At 46.1% G+C, this 22,316-nt stretch overlaps 1 protein-coding gene across 3 annotated transcripts in view; it reads left to right on the top strand.

The window, feature by feature from the left end:
* The window catches only part of LOC141065417 (uncharacterized), a 29,767-nt gene that overhangs the window by 4,204 nt on the left and 3,247 nt on the right, over window positions 1-22,316 (top strand). The window contains exons 2-4 of one of the 3 annotated variants that reach the window (XM_073557894.1): window positions 20,411-20,602; window positions 20,705-20,866; window positions 21,757-21,880. In XM_073557894.1, the coding sequence (XP_073413995.1) occupies window positions 20,411-20,602; window positions 20,705-20,866; window positions 21,757-21,880 (478 nt within the window). Of the gene's footprint in view, window positions 1-20,410; window positions 20,603-20,682; window positions 20,867-21,756; window positions 21,881-22,316 lie in introns of those variants that run through there. The other 2 variants (XM_073557893.1, XM_073557895.1) reach the window with 2 other exon arrangements.

Here is a 22,316-nt window from a genome sequence, read left to right on the forward strand (position 1 = left end):
GGAGTAGAACGGGTTCATAGCTAGTACATTATAGCAGTGATCAGACCGCTAATAGTGCAAGTCCCATAGTGGGATCAAGTAAAAAAATATTGAAAAATGGAGCGACCTGACCAACAAAACTGTCACATTAGTTAACCCCTTCAGTGAGCACAGTAAAATAAAATAACAGGCGTAAAACTTTTCTCTTTCATCAAACCGCCGAACAAAAAGGCATAAATCGCGATCAAGAAGACAAATATTAATAAAAATGTCATCTTGTCCTGCAAAAAACAAGCTGCCTTACAGCTCCGTCAGCGGAAAATTAGACAAGTTATATAAGAAAGACGAATTGTCCATCGATGAAGCGGGGTATTTATTGATCCGTTAGTAGATTACTGCAGCCTCATGTCACACACTAAACCTGATCGTTTCCGCTAGAGAGCCATACTCCTGGTCTAGATCGCTGCTGGCGGACCGTTACTACATACTATTGGCTGTAAGTCACATGTGGGTCATCAGCCAATGGAAAACATGCAGATAATTAGTTCACCTGAAACAAATAGGAGTAAAACTGTTAAACACTATGAAGAGAAAGAAGCGAGGCGCGATCAATCCCATGTACTGTAGGACAATGCCCTGTCTCACATTTAGCCCCAGTGGGGTTCTGTGTGCAACCTGAAGATCCAGAATGATCCTCTGCTCTGGATGTGGATGGAGCAGATACTTTCTGAGTAAAGGAAAGGATATGTTTCCGGCACACTCGACAGTTAAAATGAAAAAAGTTCATTTGGACATGATTAACAGTAAAGCAATAAAAACACCCTTAAGCGTTTCTGCCACAACAGTACACACTTGGTGGGTGTGCCGGAAACATATCCTTTCCATTTCCTACGTTTGCTGAATGCACCTGCGGGATCGGCGTCCACCAGACACGTGCTAGCAAACTCGTTTGCATTCCAGCTGGATACTCCTCACATGGAGACTCCCTGCCAGATACTTTCTGCCTGCTCTTTAACCCCTTTGTGACCTTCGCCGTACTAATACTGCTCTGCAGGAGGTGCAATTGTGCCCAGAGCAGTACTAGAATCATAGTATGGTAGAGTTGGAAGGGACCTCCTGGGCCATCTGGTCCAACCCCCTGCTCAAAGCAGGATTCGCTAAATCATCCCAGACAGATGTCTGTCCAGCCTCTGTTTGAAGACTTCCATGGAGGGAGAACTTGCCACTTCTCGTGGCAGCCTGTTCCACTCATTGATCACCTTCACTTTCAAAAAGTTTTTTCTATTATCTAATCTGTGTCTCCTCCCATTCAGTTTCATCCCATTGCTTCTAGTCTTTCCTTGTGCAAATGAGAATAAAGATGATCCTTCTACAATGTGACAGCCCTTGAGATATTTGTAGACAGCTATTAAGTCTCCTCTGTCTTCTTTTTTGCAAGCTAAATATTCCCAAATCCTGCAACCATTCCTCTTGGGACATGGTTTGCAGACCGGTCACCATTCTGGTCGCTCTTTCCTGAACTTGCTCCAGTTTGTTGATGTCTTTTTTTTTTAAATGTTAAGCACAAAACTGGACACAATATTCCATATGAGGTCTGACCAAAGAGGAGTAGAGGGAAATAATGACTTCCCGTGATCTAGACTGTATGCTTCTGTTAATACATCCCAGAATTGTATTTGCCTTTTTTGCTGCTGCATCACACTGTTGACTCATATTCAGTCTGTGATCTATTAGTATACCCAAGTCTTTTTCACATGTGCTGTTGCTTAGCCCTGTTCCTCCCATTCTGTATATGCTTTTTTTCATTTTTATTACCCAGATGTAGTACTTTGCATTTTTCCCTGTTAAAAACCATTCTGTTAGTTGCTGCCCACTGCTCCAGTTTATCTTTTTGAATCTCCTCTCTCTTTTCTCTAGTATTAGCTATCCCTCCTAGCTTTGTGTCATTAGCAAATTTAATCAGTGTACCCTCAATTCCTTCATCTAAATTATTGATAAAGATGTTGAGCAATACAGGGACCAGGACAAGAGCCCTGTGGTAACCCACTTGAGACGTTAGTCCAACTGGATGTGCAGCCATTTTCAACCACTCTTTGGGTCTGATCACTAAGCCAGTTATGAATCCACCTAACAGTTGCCTTGTCCATTCCATACTTAGTCATTTTTTCAATAAGGATTGTATGAGATACTTTGTCAAATGCATTGCTGAAGTCAAGATATACTATATCTACAGCATTTCCCTGATCCACCTTGTTAAAGAACCCCCCAGCACCCCGAGTAGGAGATGTATGTATGATAGGTGCAATGTGAAATGCATACCACTAATGCAGCAACCGACCGGCTGCGACCCCTGGGCAGAGGTAAACGAGATATCCCACTTCTGACCTCCCCCCACCTTTGTATAAATCCCACGGTAAATGATCGGGGGTCTCCGGCCACCTGCAGCTATTGTAATGTACGTCTGGCGTATTGATTGTCCTGTATGTATATTTATTCTGAGACCAGTGAGTAAAAGGTTGTCACACTGGAAATACGTGGAGAAGCAGTGATCTTTTATATGTTCCCATATTACAAAGCCTTTCGAGCCAGCGTCCTTCATCCAGAAGTAAGGAAAAGCAGAGTGGACCTCCTGAAACACGGGGTGGTAATGTAAGAGGTATTACAGCACAGAAGTCCCCGTTACACACCTAGTCATTGATTCTGTCATAGAAGGAAATTTACGTTAGTCTGACATGACTTATTAGTTACAAACCCATGCTGACTCTAGTTAATCACTTCATTCTTATCCAGGTACTTACATACATGTTTAATAATTTATTCAAAGAACTTTCCTGGTATAGAAGTCAGACTCACCGGCCTATAATTGCCTGGGTCCACCTTCGTCCCCTTTTTTGAAGATAGGAACAACATTTGCTCTTCTCCAGTCTTCTGGGACTTCTCCTGTGGAGAGTGGTTCAATAATTTCTTCTGCTATCTCTTTCAGTACTCTGGGGGGTAATTCATCTGGACCTGGAGACTTGAATTAATTTCTTAGCTAAGTGTTTCCTTACTATCTTTCTGTTTATAGATATCCTGGATTCTTCCATTCCTTTAATAGGACAGTGAAGATCAGTTGATGTTACATTTCCTTTCTGAGAAAAAACATACAAAATAGGAATTTAAAAGTTTGGCCTTCTCAACATCCTTTCTTACCATTTCATCATTTTCATCCTGTAAAAATCTTATAGCATCTTTGACCTTTCTTTTACTTTTGACATATCCCCAAAATCCTTTTTTATTGCTTTTGACGTCTCTTGCGAGCTTTAATTCGTCAGCTGATTTATGCCCTGCAGGTTCTGCAGACAGCATTATATTTGTAACAATCCTGCCGGCATCACTGCATGGCCTCCCATCCCCCACACACCAACTTCCTCACTGCTCCAGGACATACTGTGTTCTGTCTGCTGCCGGCTCCATGCTGTGTACCTCTTGCTTCCTGCCTGCTCTATGCATGCTTCCTGGCTGTGTGTAGAGGGGAGTGGTGCCGGCACTCTCTGGTTCTTAAGGAATCAGTGTGCACCTGCCTAATGTGCTCCCGGCCAATCACCAAGAGGCCTCTAGTATTTAGGGCAACTCCACCCAGTGGAAGCTGCCTGTGCAACGCCTTCATTCAGTGTCTTGCTATTGAGTTGCCAGGTCCTGTCCTGTGTTTTGCCTTCTCTGTAGGCTTGACTCGTAGTCCTTTATCTCTGCCTGTCTGCTCTGCTTTCCAGGAGGCATAATATCCTGGTGTCTGTTTTTGTTCTAACCTTGTCTTGTACCTGTCTTGCCATCCTCCAGGAGGCAGAATATCCTGGTCCCTGTACTATTGCTCCTTGCCTTGTCTTGTACCTGTCTCTCTGCCCACCAGAAGGCAGCATATCCCGGTCCCTGTGTCTTTGGTCCTGTAACTTACCGTTACCTTGTCTGATCTCAGTCCTATCTCTGTCTCGGTTTCCTTGGCTGTGCTCCTTTCCCTGCCGTGTCTATCCTTATATCCTCTCCATCTGCCTGTGCTCCGCACTCTTGCATTTCTGTCTGTGCTCCGCACTCTTGCAGTTCTGCCTGTGTGCCGCACTCTTGCGGTTCTGCCTGTGCCCCGCTTCTGCTGCCGCGGAACTTCTTGCTGCAAACTGCAGCTCAACTCCTCAGTCTTGCAGTTCTTGTCCAGTGTGAACAGGTCCAAACCTGTTGCCTCATACCTGTCCATATTTCCATCCTAACTGTACCAGTTCCTACATCACCTGTGTGAACAGAACCCTACCTATTCCATACACCACTCCTTCCTGCCCGTGTCCCTGTGCCTTTCGAATTAGTCCCTGCCCCTGTGTCTCAGCCGTGCCCGCCTGTCAGTGTCTCAGCCGTGCCCGCCTGCCTGAGTACCAGCCATGCTCACCTGCCTGTCTCAGTCGCACCTGTCCTAGCTTTCTGTTCCCCAGTAGGATCAGCAGCCACAGCCAGACACAACACTGGAGTTGCACCTGGCAGCTACCTGCTGCACAAGCCTAACCTCACCATCAGAGGCTCCAGTGAAGACCGATGTAGCTGCATTAGTTACGCCCCTTCCAGGGTAGTCTGGTTTGTGGCACAGTGGGTCCACAACCCTCTCACTCATGACAGTCTGCCAAGGCGCGAGAGTGACAGTTTGCCCAGGCCATGGTCCCCGCTGAGTCCCATGTCCTTGTGCTCTTAGAGCATAATAAACTTTTTTTGCCCGTATGAGCAACTAGAAAAATTTTTTCCACAAAGGGTGGTTCAGATTATTGATTCACCAGACCAGTCATTGTCTCCAATGCCATCTTCAATCAACTCCTGGCTTATGAGAAACTCGACCCTGCAGATCCGTCAACTTTTTATGGGAATCCTAAGGAGTGCCAAGGGTTCCTGGAGCAGTGCTTGAGGTACATCAAGTGGAATGCAGCCTGTTTCCCCTCTGATTGGGTCAAGGTGGCATACATAATGTCATACCTATCAGAAGATGCTTTGCTATGGATCACTCCCCTCTGGGAAGCAGGGGATCCTATCGTCACAGACCTGGAGGCCGTCCGTAAAGCCTTTGATGTGCCTTGTCCAGCTGCTCCTGCGAAGTCTTTCCTGTCTAGATCTGAGAGGTGCTCCAGACGGGCGAAACCTGTGAAGAAACCGCCACGTCAGACCACGACCGTCCGAAAACCTCCTGTTCCTCTACCTGTTAAGGCAGCTACCCGAGTGAAACCCAGGAAGGCTGATGAGAATGGGCTGGCAAAGCAGCAGCCCGAAACCAGCTGTAAGAAGAGCATATGGTGTCGCTGCGGTTGTGTGGAACACCCGGACAATCTGTCCAAAGGAGCTAATGTCCCAGAACCTTGGGCCAGCAGGAGAGGCTGCCATTGGTGAGAGTACCTCCTCTCCACCAATGTCTGTGACTGTTTCAGTGCCTTGTGGGAGCTTCGGCCCTGCAGATGTATTAAATCTGCAAGCCAGACGGAGTTTGTGTGTGGTTCCTGTTCAACAGCTCCAGAATTCGGCGAGAGTGTTTGGTGATGGCCGAGCCCTACTTACGTACAGTACAGTTTTGAAGGGACAACTACAGCTCCAAATAGGAGTGTTATATTTGGAGAAGTTTGTTTTTCATGTACTGTCCAGTTTGCCCATCGGTCATTCTAAGCCGGGTACTCTACTGCCCATTCTGGTCCGGAGACCCAGTGTGGTGTTGCATTTGGAACCACCAAATCACCCCAGAGGTGTCTAGTTCCAATACATCAAGGTCAGTGTACAGTTTTGTCACCACCTCCACCTGATCTGGTTATTGAGCCATGGTGTGCTGACATCACTGAAGAAAAGGAAGCAGTGGCGCCCTCTCCACACACCTCCTATGACAATACCAGTGACCAGTTCCCAGGAACATCCCAGTCACTTGAAAGTTTTCCTCTGGATTATGGGCAGGAGATGGATCCTGAGAGGATGCCTTCAGATTCCAACTTCCTCATCCACCTGCCACATGGAACAGAAGCCTTGGTATCTCTGTTTTTCACTAACCCGGAGGAAGAGGTCCAATTTTTGTTTAGCCAACGGGCAGAAGATGGATCCTATGTGGGTACCCTCAGCTTCCATGTCACCGGTTGGTGAAGATACCCAGGCGGAGGTGCTTCCCTCTGATCCAAAGGAGAAGCCCCAGTCTTCTCGGGATAACGGACTGAAGTTGGACCCAGTGAGGGTTTCTTCAGTTTTCAGGTGGCCAGCTGATTTAGAGGTCAAATCAGAAGCTTCCAAGTCCCTGTTTTCTACCAACCAGGAGGAAGAGGTCCTGGTCCTTTTACCCTCAGTCTTGGGAGCTGACCTTGCTTGGCACAAAGAGACTTGGCAATCTGGGATCTCTGATGTCACACCTACCTCTCTACCTGAAGAATGTCATGATGACAGCTGACTGTGTGTGCTCCTATTCTAGTCATTCTAGCGGGCTTGAAGAGGTGGCATAAGGGGGGGGTACTGTAACAACCCTGCCGGAATCGCTGCATGGCATCCCATCCCCGACACACCAACTTACTCACTGCTCCAGGCCATACTGTGTTCTGTCTGCTGCCGGCTCCATGCTGTGTGCCTCTTACTTCCTACCTACTCTATGCATGCTTCCTGGCTGTGTGCATAGGGAGGCCGTGCCGGTACTCTCTGGTTCTTATGGAATCAGTGTGCACCTGCCTGATGTGCTCCCAGCCAATCACCAAGAGGCCTCTAGTATTTAGTGCAGTTCCACCTGGTGGAAGCTGCCTGTGCAACGCCTTCACTCAGTTGGTGTCTTGCTACTGAGTTGCCAGGTCCTGTCCTGTGTTTTGCCTTCTCTGTAGGCTTGACTCCTAGTCCTGTATCTGTGCCTGTCTGCTCTGTTTTCCAGGAGGCATAATATCCTGGTGTCTGTGTGTTTGTTCTAGCCTTGTCTTGTACCTGTCTTGCCGCCCTCCAGGAGGCAGAATATCCTGGTTCCTGTGCTATTGCTCCTTGCCTTGTCTCGTACCTGTCCTCTCTGCCCACCAGGAGGCAGCATATCCTGGTCCCTGTGTCTTTGGTCCTATACCTTTTCTTGTACCGTTACCTTGTCTGAACTCAGTCCTACCTCGGTCTCCTTGTCTGTGCTCTTTTCCCTGCGGTGTCTATCCTTGTGTCCTCTCCATCTGCCTGTGCTCCGCACTCTTGCGGTCCTACCTGTGCTCCGCACTCTTGTGGCTCTACCTGTGCTCTGCACTCCTGCGCTTCTGCCTGTGCTCTGCACTCCTGCGCTTCTGCCTGTGCTCTGCACTCCTGCGCTTCTGCCTGTGCTCCGCACTCCTGCGCTTCTGCCTGTGCTCTGCACTCCTGCGCTTCTGCCTGTGCTCTGCACTCCTGCGCTTCTGCCTGTGCTCCGCACTCCTGCGCTTCTGCTTGTGCTCCGCATTCCTGCGCTTCTGCCTGTGCTCCGCACTCCTGCGCTTCTGCTTGTGCTCCGCATTCCTGCACTTCTGCCTGTGCTCCGCACTCCTGCGCTTCTGCCTGTGCTCCGCACTCCTGCGCTTCTGCCTGTGCTCCGCCCTCCTGCGCTTCTGCCTGTGCTCAGCACTCTTGCGCTTCTGCCTGTGCTCAGCACTCTTGCGCTTCTGCCTGTGCTGCGGTTCTGCCTGTGCCCTGCTTCTGCTACTGCGGAACCTCTTGCTGCATACTGCAGCTCCTCTCTGCAGTCTTGTGGTTCTTCTCCAGTGTGAACTTGTCCAAACCTGTTCCCTCATGCCTGTCCATATTTCCATCCTACCTGTACCAGTTCCTAAACCTTCTGTGTGAACAGGACCCTACCTATTCCATACACCACTCCTTCCTGCCCATGTCCCTGTGCCTTTCGAGTTAGTCCCTGCCCCTGTGTCTCAGCCGTGCCCACCTGCCTGAGTACCAACCGTGCCCGCCTGCCTGAGTACCAGCTATGCCTGCCGTGCTCACCTTCCTCTGTCAGTTGAACCTGTCCTAGCGTTCTCTTCCCCAGTGGGATCAGCAGCCACAGCCAAACACCACCCTGGAGTGGCACCTGGCAGCTACCTGTCGCACAAGCCTGACCTCACCAACAGAGACTTCAGTGAAGACCGAGGTAGCTGCATTAGTTACGCCCCTTACAGGGTTAGTCTGGTTTGTGGCACAGTGGGTGCACAACCCCCTCGCTCGCACCAATCTGCCAAGGCGCGAGCGTGACAATATTCTTTAGATGTGCCTCCCTCTTTCCATTTGATCAACATTTCTTTCCTATCTAGCATGTGTTTAAGTTCATTGTTCATCCATCCTGGTTTCCTTAAATTCTTTCTATTCTTCCCTCTTTTCGGAATTGTTAACGGTTGTGCTTTGAGAATCTCACTTTTCAAGATTTCCCATCCTTCCTGGACATTTTTGTCCTTAAGAATATCCAGCTGTTGGATCCCTCCGATTCTCTTTCGGAGTCCCTTTAAAATCTGCCTTTCTGAAATCTAACCTTGACGTCTGAGTCTTCACAGGTCTTCCTCCTCTAGTTATCCAAAATTCTAACATGGCATGGTCGCTACCTCCAAGGGTCCCAGCCACTCTTACCTCCTCAACCATTTCCTCCCTGTTTATAAGGATTAGATCCAAGGTAGCAGATCCTCCTTGTTTTCTCCCCTACATTTTGGAAGATAAAGTTGTCAGCAAGAGAGGATAAGAATTTGCTTGACCTGTTAGTTTTGCCTGAGAGAGATTCCCAACAAATGTCTGGATAGTTGAAATCTCCCATGACGACTGTCATATTTTTTGGAGAACTTGGCCACTTGATGCATAAAGATTTCATCCATATCTTCAGCTTGCACTGGCGGCCTGTAGTAAATGCCTACAATGGTGTCCTGTCACGATCCATTTTTGGATCGATGTCCGATCTGGATCCTCATATATAATCTTTTTTCCTTTTAGGCCATCGGGGGTTAATGTCAGTCTTTGCCACCGGTGGCTGCTGGTGTTGCTACAACTTTAGTTAGTCTGCGGGGAGTTTCCCCCCCCCACGGTGGCTGCTGGTGTTACTGCATTGTGATTATGCAGGTGGAAACCACTCCCACCTTCCTATATAAGCTCACCAGGTGCACCAGCTAACTGTTGGTGATATTATTCCTCTTTGGAGACCAACCAAGCTGGAGTCAGGAGCAGGCTGTGTTGCAGTGGAGCTCCAGCTATTTCCTTGTTCTGGTGCCTAACTCTGCTGTTCGGTGCTTAGCAGCAGATAAATCTAAGTCTTGTTTTTAGTTCATTTAACCCTTAAGTGTCTGTCGTATCTTTCCTTGTGTGTTATTTGGTGCTGTACACTTTGTCCCTGTCTCACCTCCTGGGGAGGAGGTTGGGTGTTTAGCTCAGGGCTAAACAGGAGACAGGGACAGGTTGGAGACTTGGGCCTCACTACCATTAAGTGTACCCCCAAGTTAGGAAGTCAGGGCAACCTCTTTAGCCTGAGGGGCAGTTCAGGGGCCCTGGTTCCACGTCACCTGTCTTCCCACTACTGCCCCATGACATGTTTTTTCCGTTGTTCTGTCATATTCTTACCCAAACAGTTTCCACAGATCTCCCAGTGTCTGAAGCTTGGATCTCTGTGCAGATATATGTGTTTCTAACATACAATGCGACACCTTCTCCTCGTTAATCAAGTCTGTTTCTTGCAAATAAGTTATATCTTTCTAGCCTTGTATTCCAATCATGTGTATTGTCCCACCAAGTCTCAGTGATTCCAATGACATCATATTTCTTTTCCTGTCTTCCAATTCTCCTTGTTTGTTGCCCATGCTTTGTGCATTAGTATAGAAACATTTTAGTTTGAGATTAGTTTCTCTTCAATATTTTTATTATTTAGATTCTTTTGTCTTTGTTCTTCCTTTCCACTTCTAATAGCAGAGTTCTCAATAGCATTTCTCAGGTGTATGGCTTTTTCTGGCCTTTTGCTTCCCTTCCCACATTGTTCTAGTGTAAAGCTCTCCTGATGAGTGTAGCAAGGCGACTTCCAAATACATGTTTTCCAGTCTTCGTAAGGTGCACCCCATCTCTAGCAAGTAGTCCATCGTATAGGTAATTCATTTCGTGATCCAGAAATCCAAATCCTTGTTGACGGCACCATCGACGTAGCCAGTTGTTCACCTGCAGAATCTTATTCCACCTCCTTGTTCCATGGCCGTCCACTGGGAGGATGGAAGAGAAGACCACCTGCGCTCCCAGTTCTTTCACTTTCTTACCTAAGTTTTCAAAGTCTCTGCAGATGGTTTCCAGGTCGTTTCTTGCGGTGTCATTTGACCCCACATGTAGTAGCAGGAATGGGTAGTAATCTGTAGGTCTGAAGAGAGACATTGCGTTCTGGTGTCAGCTGTTTGTGACAGCTGACATCCTGCAGCAATGCCCATGATCGGAGCTAGCACTGATCGTGGGCATTTAACCCCTCTGATGCCGCTGTCAGTAATGACAGTGGCATAGAGAACGCATTGCTCTGATGGTCTCCATGGCTGCCGTGTCTTGCAGGGAAGTTGGCTTGTGTGTGCCTGCTGAGAGCAGCACCGGCATGCCTCCTTCCTTGCCTGTCAGATCCTGATGTGACACTCTGCTGTGCAGTGTCAGATCAGCGATCTGAGGTAGTATACCGTATATACTAGTGTCTAAGCCGAGATTTTCAGCCCCTTTTTTGTGGGCTGAAAGTCCCCCTCTCAGCTTATACGCAAGTCATATACCGTGGGGGAGGGGGAGCGGGCGTGTCAGGTCATACTTGCCCCCCTGGCGTGGTCTCTGCAGCCCCCCTGCTTCTCCCGGTCTCTGGCTCCTTCCTTCACCGGTCACGTGGTACCACTCATTAAAGTAATGAATATGCGCATATTACTTTAATGAGCGGTACCACGTGACCGCTGAAGGAAGTACCCTGACACCAGGAGAAGCGGGGGGGGGGGGCTGCAGAGACCGCGCCAGGAGAGGTTAGTATAAGCTATATTCACCTGTCCCTAATCCATCACTGCACGCTGCTCTGTCCTCTCCTCCACGTCTTCTGTGTGTGATGTTAAGGACGGAGGGCGCGGTGACGTAGTTAGTGCGCGCCGCGCCCTCTGCCTGAACGTTACTGACAGAGGGACCCGGCAGGCAGAGCGACGCACAGCCATGGAGTGGGGATCGGTAAATATCGCCAGTGTCGGGGTCCTGAGCCAGCGGTGACACCGGGCCCCCAGCGACGAGAGGTGAGTGTGTCATTTTATGGGGCAGCATATGGGGCATAATCTATGGAGCATTTTAACCCCTTCATGACCAATCCTATTTTGACCTTGATGACCAGGCCATTTTTTGCAATTCTGACCAGTGTCCCTTTATGAGGTAATAACTCTGGAACGCTTCAATGCATCCTAGCGATTCTGAGATTGTTTTTTCGTGACATATTGGGCTTCATGTTAGTGGGAAATTTAGGTCGATAATTTTTGCGTTTATTTGTGAAAAAATCAGAAATTTGGGGAAAATTTAGAAAATTTCGCAATTTTCAAATTTTTAATTTTTATTCTGTTAAACCAGAGTTATGTGACGACTCAAAATAGTTACTAAATAACATTTCCCACATGTCTACTTTACATCAGCACAATTTTGGAAACAATTTTTTTTTTTTGTTAGGACGTTATAAGGGTTAAAAGTTTACCAGCGATTTCTCATTTTTATAACACAATTTACAAAACCATTTTTTTAGGGACCACCTCAGATTTGAAGTCATTTTGAGGGGTCTGTTTGGCAGAAAATACCCAAAAGTGACACCATTCTAAAAACTGCACCCCTCAAAGTACTCAAAACCACATTCAAGAAGTTTATTAACCCTTCAAGTGCTTCACAGGAACTAAAGCAACGTGGAAGGAAAAAATGGACATTTTAATTTTTCCAACAAAAATTTTCTTTTAGCATTAATTTTTTCATTTTCACATGGGTAACAGGATAAAATGAATCTTAAAATTTGTTGGGCAATTTCTTCTGAGTACACCGATACCTCATATGTGGTTATAAACCACTGTTTGGGTGCACGGCAGGGCTCGGAAGGGAAGGAGCGCCATTTGACTTTTTGAATGGAAAATATGCTGGAATATTTAGTGGTTTCCATGTCGCGTTTGGAGAGTCCCTGTGTGTCTAAACATTGGAGCTCCCCCACAAGTGACCCCATTTTGGAAACTAGACCCTCCACGGAACTTATCTAGATGCATAATGAGCACTTTGAACCCCCAGGTGCTTCACAAATTGATCCATAAAAAAAAGTACTTTTTTTCGCAAAAAAATTTTTAGCCTCAGTTTATTCATTTTCACATGGGCAACAGGATAAAATGGATCCTAAAATTTCTTGGGCAATTTCTCCTGAGTACACCGATGCCTCATATGTGATCATAAACCACTGTTTGGGCGCACGGCAGGTCTCGGAAGGCAAGGCGCGCCATTTGACTTTTTGAATGGAAAATTAGCTCCAATTGTTAGCGGACACCATGTCGCGTTTGGAGAGCCCCTGTGTGCCTAAACAGTGAAAACCCCCCACAAGTGACACCATTTTGGAAACTAGACCACCCAAGGAACTTATCTAGATGTGTAGTGAGCACTTTGAACCCCCAAGTGCTTCACAGAAATTTATAGCGCAGAGCTCAAAAATGATTTTTCGCGTGCTATTTTTTATTTTCACAAGGCTAACAGAAGAAATTGGACCATAAAAGTGGTTGTGCAATTTGTCCGGAGTACACCAATACCCCACATATGAGGGGGAACCAGTGTTTGGGCGCATGGGAGAGCTCAGAAGGGAAGGAGCGCCATTTTGGAATGCCGACTTGATGGAATGGTCTGTGAGCGTCATGTTACGTTTGCAGAGCCCCTGATGTTCTTAAACAGTGGAAACCCCCCACAAGTGACCACATTTTGGAAACTAGACCTCTCAAGGAGCTTATCTAGATGTGTAGTGAGCACTTTGAACCCCCAAGTGCTTCACAGAAGTTTATAAACGCAGAGCCATGAAAATAAAAAAATCATTTTTTTTCCTCAAAAATGATTTTTTTAGACCGCTATTTTTTATTTTCCCAAGGGTAACAGGATAATTTGGACCCCAAAAGTTGTTGTCCAGTTTGTCCTGAGTACGCTGGTACCCCATATGTGGTCATAAATCACTGTTTGGGCGCATGGCAGGGCTCAGAAGGGAAGGAGCGCCATTTGACTTTTTGAATGGAAAATTAGCTCCAATCGTTAGCGGACAGCATGTCGTGTTTGGAGAGTCCCTGTGTGCCTAAACTTTGGAGCTCTGTAAGCTAAGCGCTGGGCAAGGCGGGTATCTCGGAGTGGACCCTCTGGACCGTGGCACCGAGGGTACCCCGGACTAGCAACCTGGTGGAACCAACCCCTATACAGGGACCGTTAGGAGCAGATCCAGGGGTTCGAATGCCACTGCAGCCGGAACCAAGAGGGATGGCTCGGAAAAGACTGCAGGAACAGACACGGGTAGACAGGACTGGAGTAGGACTGCAGGAACAGACACGGTAGGCAGGACCGGAGCAGGGCTGCAAGGAAGCACAGGCAGTGTGAGAACAGGAGCTGAACACAGGTCAAGCCACGGGAGCCTAGAGTGCTGATACAACAACAACAACAACGATCAGGCGCCTCCATTATAGGAGGGCGGTCTGATATACCTGCAGATATGCCCCCATTGGTCCGGCGGTGCTACCGGGTCAGGGCACCGCCGGAGGATAAGATCAGAGAGGGAGGGCCGGCCGCGACCAATGGCGCATGCATAGGGATCGCAATGACGTCAGGCCGTGGACCGGTCAGAGGAGGATGCCGCCGAGGCAAGGGGGAGCGAGGCTGCGGTGCCAGGTAAGTCAGTGCGCGATGGGGGGCATAGCAACGAGGCGCGCAACGGGGGGCATGGCGACAGGGACCATGACAGGCTCCCCCACAAATGACCCCATTTTGGATGCTAGACCCCCCTAAGGAACTTATCTAGATGCATAGTGAGCACTTTGAACCCCCAGGTACTTCACAGAAGTTTATAACGCAGAGCCATGACAATAAAAATATTTTTGTTCCTCAAAAAATGTTTTTTTAGCACGCTATTTTTTATTTTCACAATGGTAACAGGAGAAATTGGATCCCAAAAATTGTCCAGTTTGTCCTGCGTACGCTGGTACCCCATATGTGGGGGGAACCACTGTTCGGGCACACGTCGGGGCTCGGAAGGGAAGTAGTGACGTTTTGAAATGCTGACTTTGATGGAATGGTCTGCGGGCGTCATGTACGTTTGCAGAGCCCCTGATGTGCCTATACAGTAGAAACTCCCCACAAGTGACCCCATTTTGGAAACTAGACCCCCCAAGGAAATTATCTAGATGTGTAGTGAGCACTTTGAACCCCTAAGTGCTTCACAGAAGTTTATAACGCAGAGCCGTGAAAATTAAAAATAATTTTTTTTTCCACAAAAATAATTTTTTAGCCCCCAATTTTCATTTTCCCAAGGATAACAGGAGAAATTAGACCCCCAAACTTGCTGTGCAATTTTTACTGAGTACGCTTATACCTCATATGTGGGGGTAAACCACTGTTTTGGGCACAAGTCAGGGCTTGGAATGGAGGGAGCACTGTTTGACTTTTTGAATGCAAAATTGGCTGGAATAAATGGTGGTGCCATGTCGCGTTTGGAGACCCCCTGATGTGCCTAAACAGTGGAAACCCCTCAATTCTAACTCCAAACCTAACCCCAACACACCCCTAACCCTAATCCCAACCCTATTCATAACCCTAACCACAACTCTAACTCAAGCCACAAGCCTAACCGTAATCCTAACCCTAATTCTAACCCTAGTTACAACCCTAACCCTAATTCCAACCCTAACTCCAACCCTAATTCCAACCCTAACCCTAATGGAAAAATAAAAATAATTTCTTTATTTTGTTATATGTGCCTGCATATGGGGGTGATAAAGGTGGGGTTTATTTACTATTTTTTTCATTTTGATCACTGTGAAAGAATATCATAGTGATCAAAATGAATGAATAAGAATCTGCAGCGTTTGCCATTTTCCTAGATGGCGCCCATGAAGCAGGACGGTGGGACACCGGGAGCCAGAGCGGGACATCGGAGGTACTGGGGGGCTGAGGGGGGGGTCGGAAGGTGGGGGGAACGGAGAGAAGGGGAGGGGAGCTGATGATGACGGCGGCGGTACATTGCCGCCGTCAGTGGGTATCGGGGGCCGATCGGCCCCGTGAGTCGGTGTGGGGGGGTCGGATCTGGGTCTCCAGCCATGTCCGATGCTACTGTAGCATCGGCCATGGCTGGATTGTAATATTTCATCAATTTTCGTTGATGAAATATTACTATTGCTCTGATTGGCTGTTTCACTTTTAACAGCCAATCAGAGCGATCGTAGCCTCGGGGGGTGGGGGGGCGAAGCCTCCCCCCCTGGGGTGAAGTACAAAGCCAACTGTAGCTGCGGGTCGGGTGACCTTTCATTGATCCCGGTCACCCGACCCGCAGGGGGGCTTTGAAGTCATGACAGAGCATATGTGTCATTGGTCAGAATGGCACTGACTTTCATGATGCATACGCTGTCACTGGTCATGAAGGGGTTAAGGGGGCACCATATGGGGGCATAATCTTTGGAGCATCTTATGGGGCCATAACCTTTTTAGAGCAGCATATGGGGCATATTATTCTATAGAGCATCTTACGGGGGCCATTATTAACCTTTGTGTAGCATTATATGGGGCATATTTTGTATGGAGCATCTTATGGGGCCCATCATGAACTGTATGGAGCATTATACGGGGCTCCTGATTCAATATGGATATTCAAAAACATTTAACCTACTGATGTCTCAATTAATTTTACTTTTATTGGTATCTATTTTTAAAATTTACCAGTAGCTGCTGCGTTTTCCACCCTAGGCTTATACACGAGTCAATATGTTTTCCCAGTTTTTTGTGGCAAAATTAGGGGGGTCAGCTTATACAAGAATATATACTGTAGTAATGTTCCATACTGGGACAATGTAGTAAAGTAAAAAAAATACAAAGTGTAAAAATATTTTTTTTTTAATAATCCTCAAAGAAAAATTACCAATAAATAAATGTATTTATGTAAATAAAAAAAATAAAAGTACACATATTTGGTAACGCCGTGTCCGTAACGACCTGCTCTGTATAACGGTCCCACTAGATAACCCCTTCAGTGAACACTGTAAAAAAAAATAAAAATAAAAAAGTAGGCAAAAAACAATGCTTTATCATATCGCCGAACAAAAAGTGCAATAAAACACGATTAAAAAGACTGATATAAATAAATATGGTACCGCTGAAAACATCATCTTGTCCCGCAAAAAATCTAGCTGCCAAACATCTCCATCAGCCGAAAAATAAAAAAAGTTATCACGCTCAGAATAAAGCGATGCAAAAATAATTATTTTTTCTAAAATAGTTTTTATGTAAAAGCGCCAAAACCTAAAATGAGGTTTCTCTGTCATTGTACTGACCCAAATAATAAAGCTGTCTAACCAATTTTACCACACGTGGAATGGTATTTAAAAAATAAAAAACTCTTCCTGAATTGCTGGTTTTTGTTCATTCTGTCTCCCAAAAATCTGAATAAAAAGCGATCGAAAAATGTCATGTGCCCGAACATGGTACAAATAAAAACGTAAGCTCGACCCGCAAAAAACAAGCCATAACATGACTGTCGGCTGAAATATGAAAAATTATGGCTCTCAAAATGTGGTGATGGAAAAGCTGGTTTTCACAATACTGTGAGACTGCAGCCAAACATAAAAACCGGCAGTAAATATGGTATCGCTGTGATCGTACCAACCTGAAGAATTAAGTCACCTAATCCTTACACCACACGAGGAATGGCATAAAAAATAAATCCAATTCTTCACATGCTGTTGATTTTTTTAATTCTGCCTCCCAAAGATTGCAGTAAGACTCGGCGCACATTTATCCTGTGCTCTAAGCTGAGCGCTTACATCGGGGTTTCCATGTAAATCTCTGAAATACGTGATTCAGACAACCCTGGCAGAAAATTCCCTATAATGAGGCAGATGGAGGCACTGTGGACGCTACAGCACCTGTGATCCGGGGTTGTCCGTCCTTTTAGGATTGCATAAAAGTGCCTTTGGCCACAGTTTTGTGCACTTCTGAAAAGAAGGAAACCGCGAAACAGAGGCCAGACGGAGTCCAGAGTAACTTTGTTGCCTCACTATAGTGAATGGATCCAAAGGGGGGGTTTCATCTGAGTCGTGTCACTCGGAGATTCAGAGGAAAACTCCGATATCAGTGCTCAGCGTAGAGCGCCGGATAAATATGATCCCAAACGTTATGTAAAATGTTCCCAATAAAAGCTTCAACTCAATCCACAAAAAAAGTCCCCACTCAGGCCCGTCATCTGGTAATGGAAACATAGAGGGCTTCTGCTTTACTAGTTGCACAAAGGTTCTGGAAAAGCTTCACCGCTCCCCAAAAAGAAAGCTAGTGAATTCTGCACTTCCAAATCTAAAAGCCCCCCTGCATAAATCTAAAATCTTCCCGCATTCTGAGCCCCAGTGTGCCTAAACCACATTTAGTGTCCACATGTTTTGGATTGCTGTAGCTATGAGAGCCCAACTAATTTACGGTGCATGTCTCCAGAAGAACGAGCTGGGCGTAACGTACTGATCACTACAATGGCAGATTAGCAATTTTCACTCAGCATCCACTGCTGCTTGTTTTTGGAAAACACCCATAACGTCAAATCTTCACTGCACCTGTAGATAAATTCCTAAAGGTGTATAATTTCCAAAATGGGGTCACTTGAGGGGATTCTTCTCTTCTAGCATCTAGGGGCTCTGTATACGAAGTGCGCAGACTATTCTTGGAAAATCTGGTGTCCAGGAGGCAAATAGCGGTTTGTCCCTCCAGAGTCTCGCCATATGGCTAATCAGTACTGTACAGCCACATATGGGGTATTTCTACGTTCAGCAGAAACTTTGGGACAAATTTTAGTGCCATTTTGCCCATTTACCTGTGTGAAAATGTAAAATCTGGGGCTAAATTTAATTTTGTAATAAAAACGTAATTATTTTTTCTTCATTACCGAATGGAATAAAATTCTGTGACACACCTGGGGTGTCAATATGATCACTGCACCCTTAGATGAATTCATTGAGAGGTGTAGTTTGTAAAATGGGGTCACTTATGGGCGGTTCTGCTGTTCTGGGGCCTCCGGGGCTCTGTCAATGTGACTTGGCACCTTCTAACCAATCAAGCAAACTCTGAACTCCAATATGGCGCTCCTTCCTTTCTTAGCTTTGCACTTTGCTTCAAAAGTAGTTTTCAACCACATATGAGTATCGGCATACTCAGGAGAAATTGCACAACAAATTTTGGGGTCCATTTTCTCCTGCTATCCTTGTGAAAATGAAAAAACTAAAACAACATTTGTGGGAATTTATTTTTTTTTCATTTTCACAGCTCAACTTTATAAAATTCTGTGCTCACCACACATTTAGATAAATTCCTTGAGGGGTCTAGCTTCCAAAATGATGTCGCTTGTGGGAAGTTTCCACTGTTTAGGCACATCAGAGGCTCTCCAAATGCGACATGACATCCGCTGACCATGCCATCAAAGTCTGGGTGCCTAATTGTCATTCCTTCCTTTCCGAACCATGCTGTGTGCCCAATCGGTAGTTTTCCCCCCACGCATAGGGTATCGGGGTACTCGAGAAATTGCACAACAAATTTTGGGGTCCATTTTCTACTGTTACCCTTGTGAAAATGTAAAATTTGGGGCTAAAATAAAATTGTAATTTTTATGAAGCCCTTGTGAATTCAACCTTCTCACTCCACATCTAGATAAATTTCTTGAGGGGTCCAGTTTCCAAAATGGGGTCACTTGTGGGGGATTTCCACTGTTAAGGCACCTCAGGGGCTCTCCAAACACAACATGACAACTCTCAATTCCGGTTTTGCGTTCAAAAAGTCAAGCAGCGCTCCTTCCCTTTCCAAGCTCTGCTGTGCACCCAAACAGTAATTTTTCTCCACTTATGGGCTGTCAGCGTACTCAGGAGAAATTACACAACAAATTATGTGGACCATTTTCTCCTGCTTCAATTGTGATAAAATAAATTGGTGCTAAAGTAATATTTTTGTAAAAAAAAAAAAGTAAAATGTTAATTTTTTTTTCTTCCACATTGCTTTATCTACTGTGAAGCACCTGAAGGGTTAATATGCTTTAAGGGGTGTGGTTTTCACAGTGGTGTCACTTGTGGGTATTTACTGTAATATAGCCCCCCAAAGTTACTTCAAATGTGATCAATATAAAAAAAAATGGTTTTGAAAAGATTGTTGGAGAAATCTCTGGTCACCTTTTAACCCTTATAACTTCCTAACAAAAAAAAATTATGTTTCAAAAATTCTCCTCATGTTAAGTAGACGTGTGGGAAATTTTATTTAGTGACTAGGTTGTGTGATATTGTTATATAGTTTAAGGGCATATAAAGTACAAGTTTGAAATTTGCTACATTTTCACCAAATTTCCAATATTTCATAAACACAAATAAGCAGTAAGATTTGTTTGATATCGTTAAGTACAATATGTCACGCGAAAACAGTCTCAGAATCACCAGGAACCATGGAAGCTGTACCTCATAAAGGGACAGTGGTCAGAATTGTAAAATTTAGTCTGGTCAATAAGGTGAAAGCAGTCTGAGAGTGAAGGGGTTTGTGATGGTGTGATATGTTATGTGGGTATCATTGTGTGTATATTTATATATTTAGTATATTTATATATTATGTATTTCCATAGTGTTCTCTTGTTGCCCTGTATCATTCTGTGTATTTCCCATATTGTCTAGAGTCTCAAATACCTTCCAGAAGTCTGATAATTGAATTAGCTCCCTTCCTGGCTGCAGCCTGACTGTATCTATGCCTGTTGATGAACCCCCTGTAGTGCCTTAATCCCCAAGGCACCTTTGTCAGGTCTGGGAGGCCTGAAAACTGCCCCAACCTGTCTGACTAGCCCAGGACATAAGGAGGGGGCTGGGGAGGACAGGAGCTGTTCAAGTCAGACCCTGTGTGGTGATGATCGTGAGAAGACGGCACGTCGGAGTGAAGGGGAAGCATATGGACCCATTTTATCCTCTGTCTGCTGGGCTATTGGACTCTCATCTCCTTGGACATTCATCCTGTTACTGAACTGCATTCATGTTAGTTTTTCCTATAATAAAGGTCATAAGATTGCTTCCCTCCCTCTGTTGATTGTGTGGTATCGGAGAAGGACACCGTGACAGGGTTATCCCTGAAATTTTCCACTTTAATTTCAACTAATTTTAATTTTAAATAAAAAATGTAAACAAAAACTAGCGGCCTGCAGAGCTGAAATCACGAGGACTCGTCACTGGCCAATGATTTCTGCACCTAACTGTATGTTTGTCAGGTTCCTGTCAGGTGTCAGGATGCCGTTGTCTATTTCTCCATGGAGGAGTGGGAGTACATGGAAGGACAGAAGGATCAGTACCAGGACGTCAGGAGGAAAAATGACCCAACGAGGATCGACCAGGACAAAAGCAACATGACGGCAAGAGTATTACTCCTCGCCCTGGAGATAATCGACTTGTTAAAGGGAAAGGTGAGAGTCTCCCATGAGATCACTCTGATCTCTAGTAATATAACAGGACTGAAAAGATGGATAGAATCTGTGGTGATCAGCGTCTGTCACTGTACACAGGAGCACACGGTGGTGAAGAAGACGTCCGGGGACCGTGTGACCCCCTGTATGTCCGGAGGACGGAGCAAAATCCAGAGCCCCATCACAGAACCCCTGCACTGCCCGACACCAGAGAAGAAGGTCCTAGACCTGGCCAGCAAGATCACCGAGCTGCTGACCGGAGAGGTGACTGCTGGGAGACTACACTGGGGGATTCTGGGTGATGAGAGGAGAGGAGACTGCTGGGAGATTATACAGTATGCACTGGAGGATTCTGGGTGATGAGAGGAGACTGCTGGGAGACGACACTGGGGGATTCTGGGTGATGAGAGGAGACTGCTGGGAGATTGTACAGTATACATTGGAGGATTCTGGGAGAGGAGAGGAAACTGCAGAGAGACTACACTGGGGGATTCTGGGTGATGAGAGGTGACTGCTGGGAGATTATACAGTATACACAGGAGGATTCTTGGTGAGGAGAGGAGACTGCTGGGAGATTATACAGTATATACTGGAGGATTCTGGGTGATGAGAGGAGACTGCTGGGAGATTATACAGTATACACTGGAGGATTCTTGGTGAGGAGAGGAGACTGCTGGGAGATTATACAGTATACACTGGAGGATTCTGGGTGATGAGAGGAGACTGCTGGGAGATCACAATTGGAGGATTCTAAGTGATGAGCAGAGAGGAGGCTGCTGGGAGATTATACAGTATACACTGGAATATTCTGGGTGAGGAGAGGAGACTGCTGGGAGATTATACAGTATACACTGGAGAATTCTGGGTGATGAGAGGAGACTGCTGGGAGATTATACAGTATACACTGGAGGATTCTGGGTGATGAGGAGACTGCTGGGAGATTATACAGTATACACTGGAGGATTCTGGGTGATGAGAGGAGACTGCTGGGAGATTATACAGTATACACTGGAGAATTCTGGGTGATGAGAGGAGACTGCTGGGAGATTATACAGTATACACTGGAGGATTCTGGGTGATGAGAGGAGACTGCTGGGAGATTATACAGTATACACTGGAGGATTCTGGGTGATGTCTCTCTCGTTGGTTGTCAGGTTCCTCTCCGGTGTCAGGATGTCGCTCTCTATTTCTCCATGGAGGAGTGGGATTATGTAGAAGGACACTGGGATCAGTATAACGACGTTGTGGTGGGGGAGCACCGGCCTCTTGTGTTACCAGGTAAGAGGAGACCTCGGTCATTCCTTTGTGACCTTTTCTGTGGTCGGACTGGCAGATATAATACAGCCTCACTACTGTCCCAGGCTGTACATACTCGTGTCTGTAATTTCCAGTTAGTATATTTATTATTTTGTTCTTTGTGTGAATGTGCTCTGATGTGTAGTTTTTACATTATCCTTACATTACAAGGATGACTGCCTCAGTCCTAAGATGGGAGCAGGAATCTTTGCCTTCAGAACTATGGAAGAGGAGCAATTTTGCTCCGGGACGTGGTCTGGAAGTCCAGGGGTCTCCTTTGTGCTACCCCTGATGATTGATGAGCATTTCACAGTTACTGGGGAAGCAAGAACCATTGGAGGATCCCATATCCTGCACCTTCTGTTCCCCTTGTGATTGGGGGACATGCTTTGGATGCCAGAATATTTCTTCTAGATTC

The sequence above is a fragment of the Dendrobates tinctorius genome, unplaced genomic scaffold (assembly GCF_039654945.1).
Source record: "Dendrobates tinctorius isolate UK_male_01 unplaced genomic scaffold, ASM3965494v1 ptg000251l, whole genome shotgun sequence".
In the NCBI taxonomy this organism is placed as follows: Eukaryota; Metazoa; Chordata; class Amphibia; order Anura; family Dendrobatidae; genus Dendrobates; species Dendrobates tinctorius.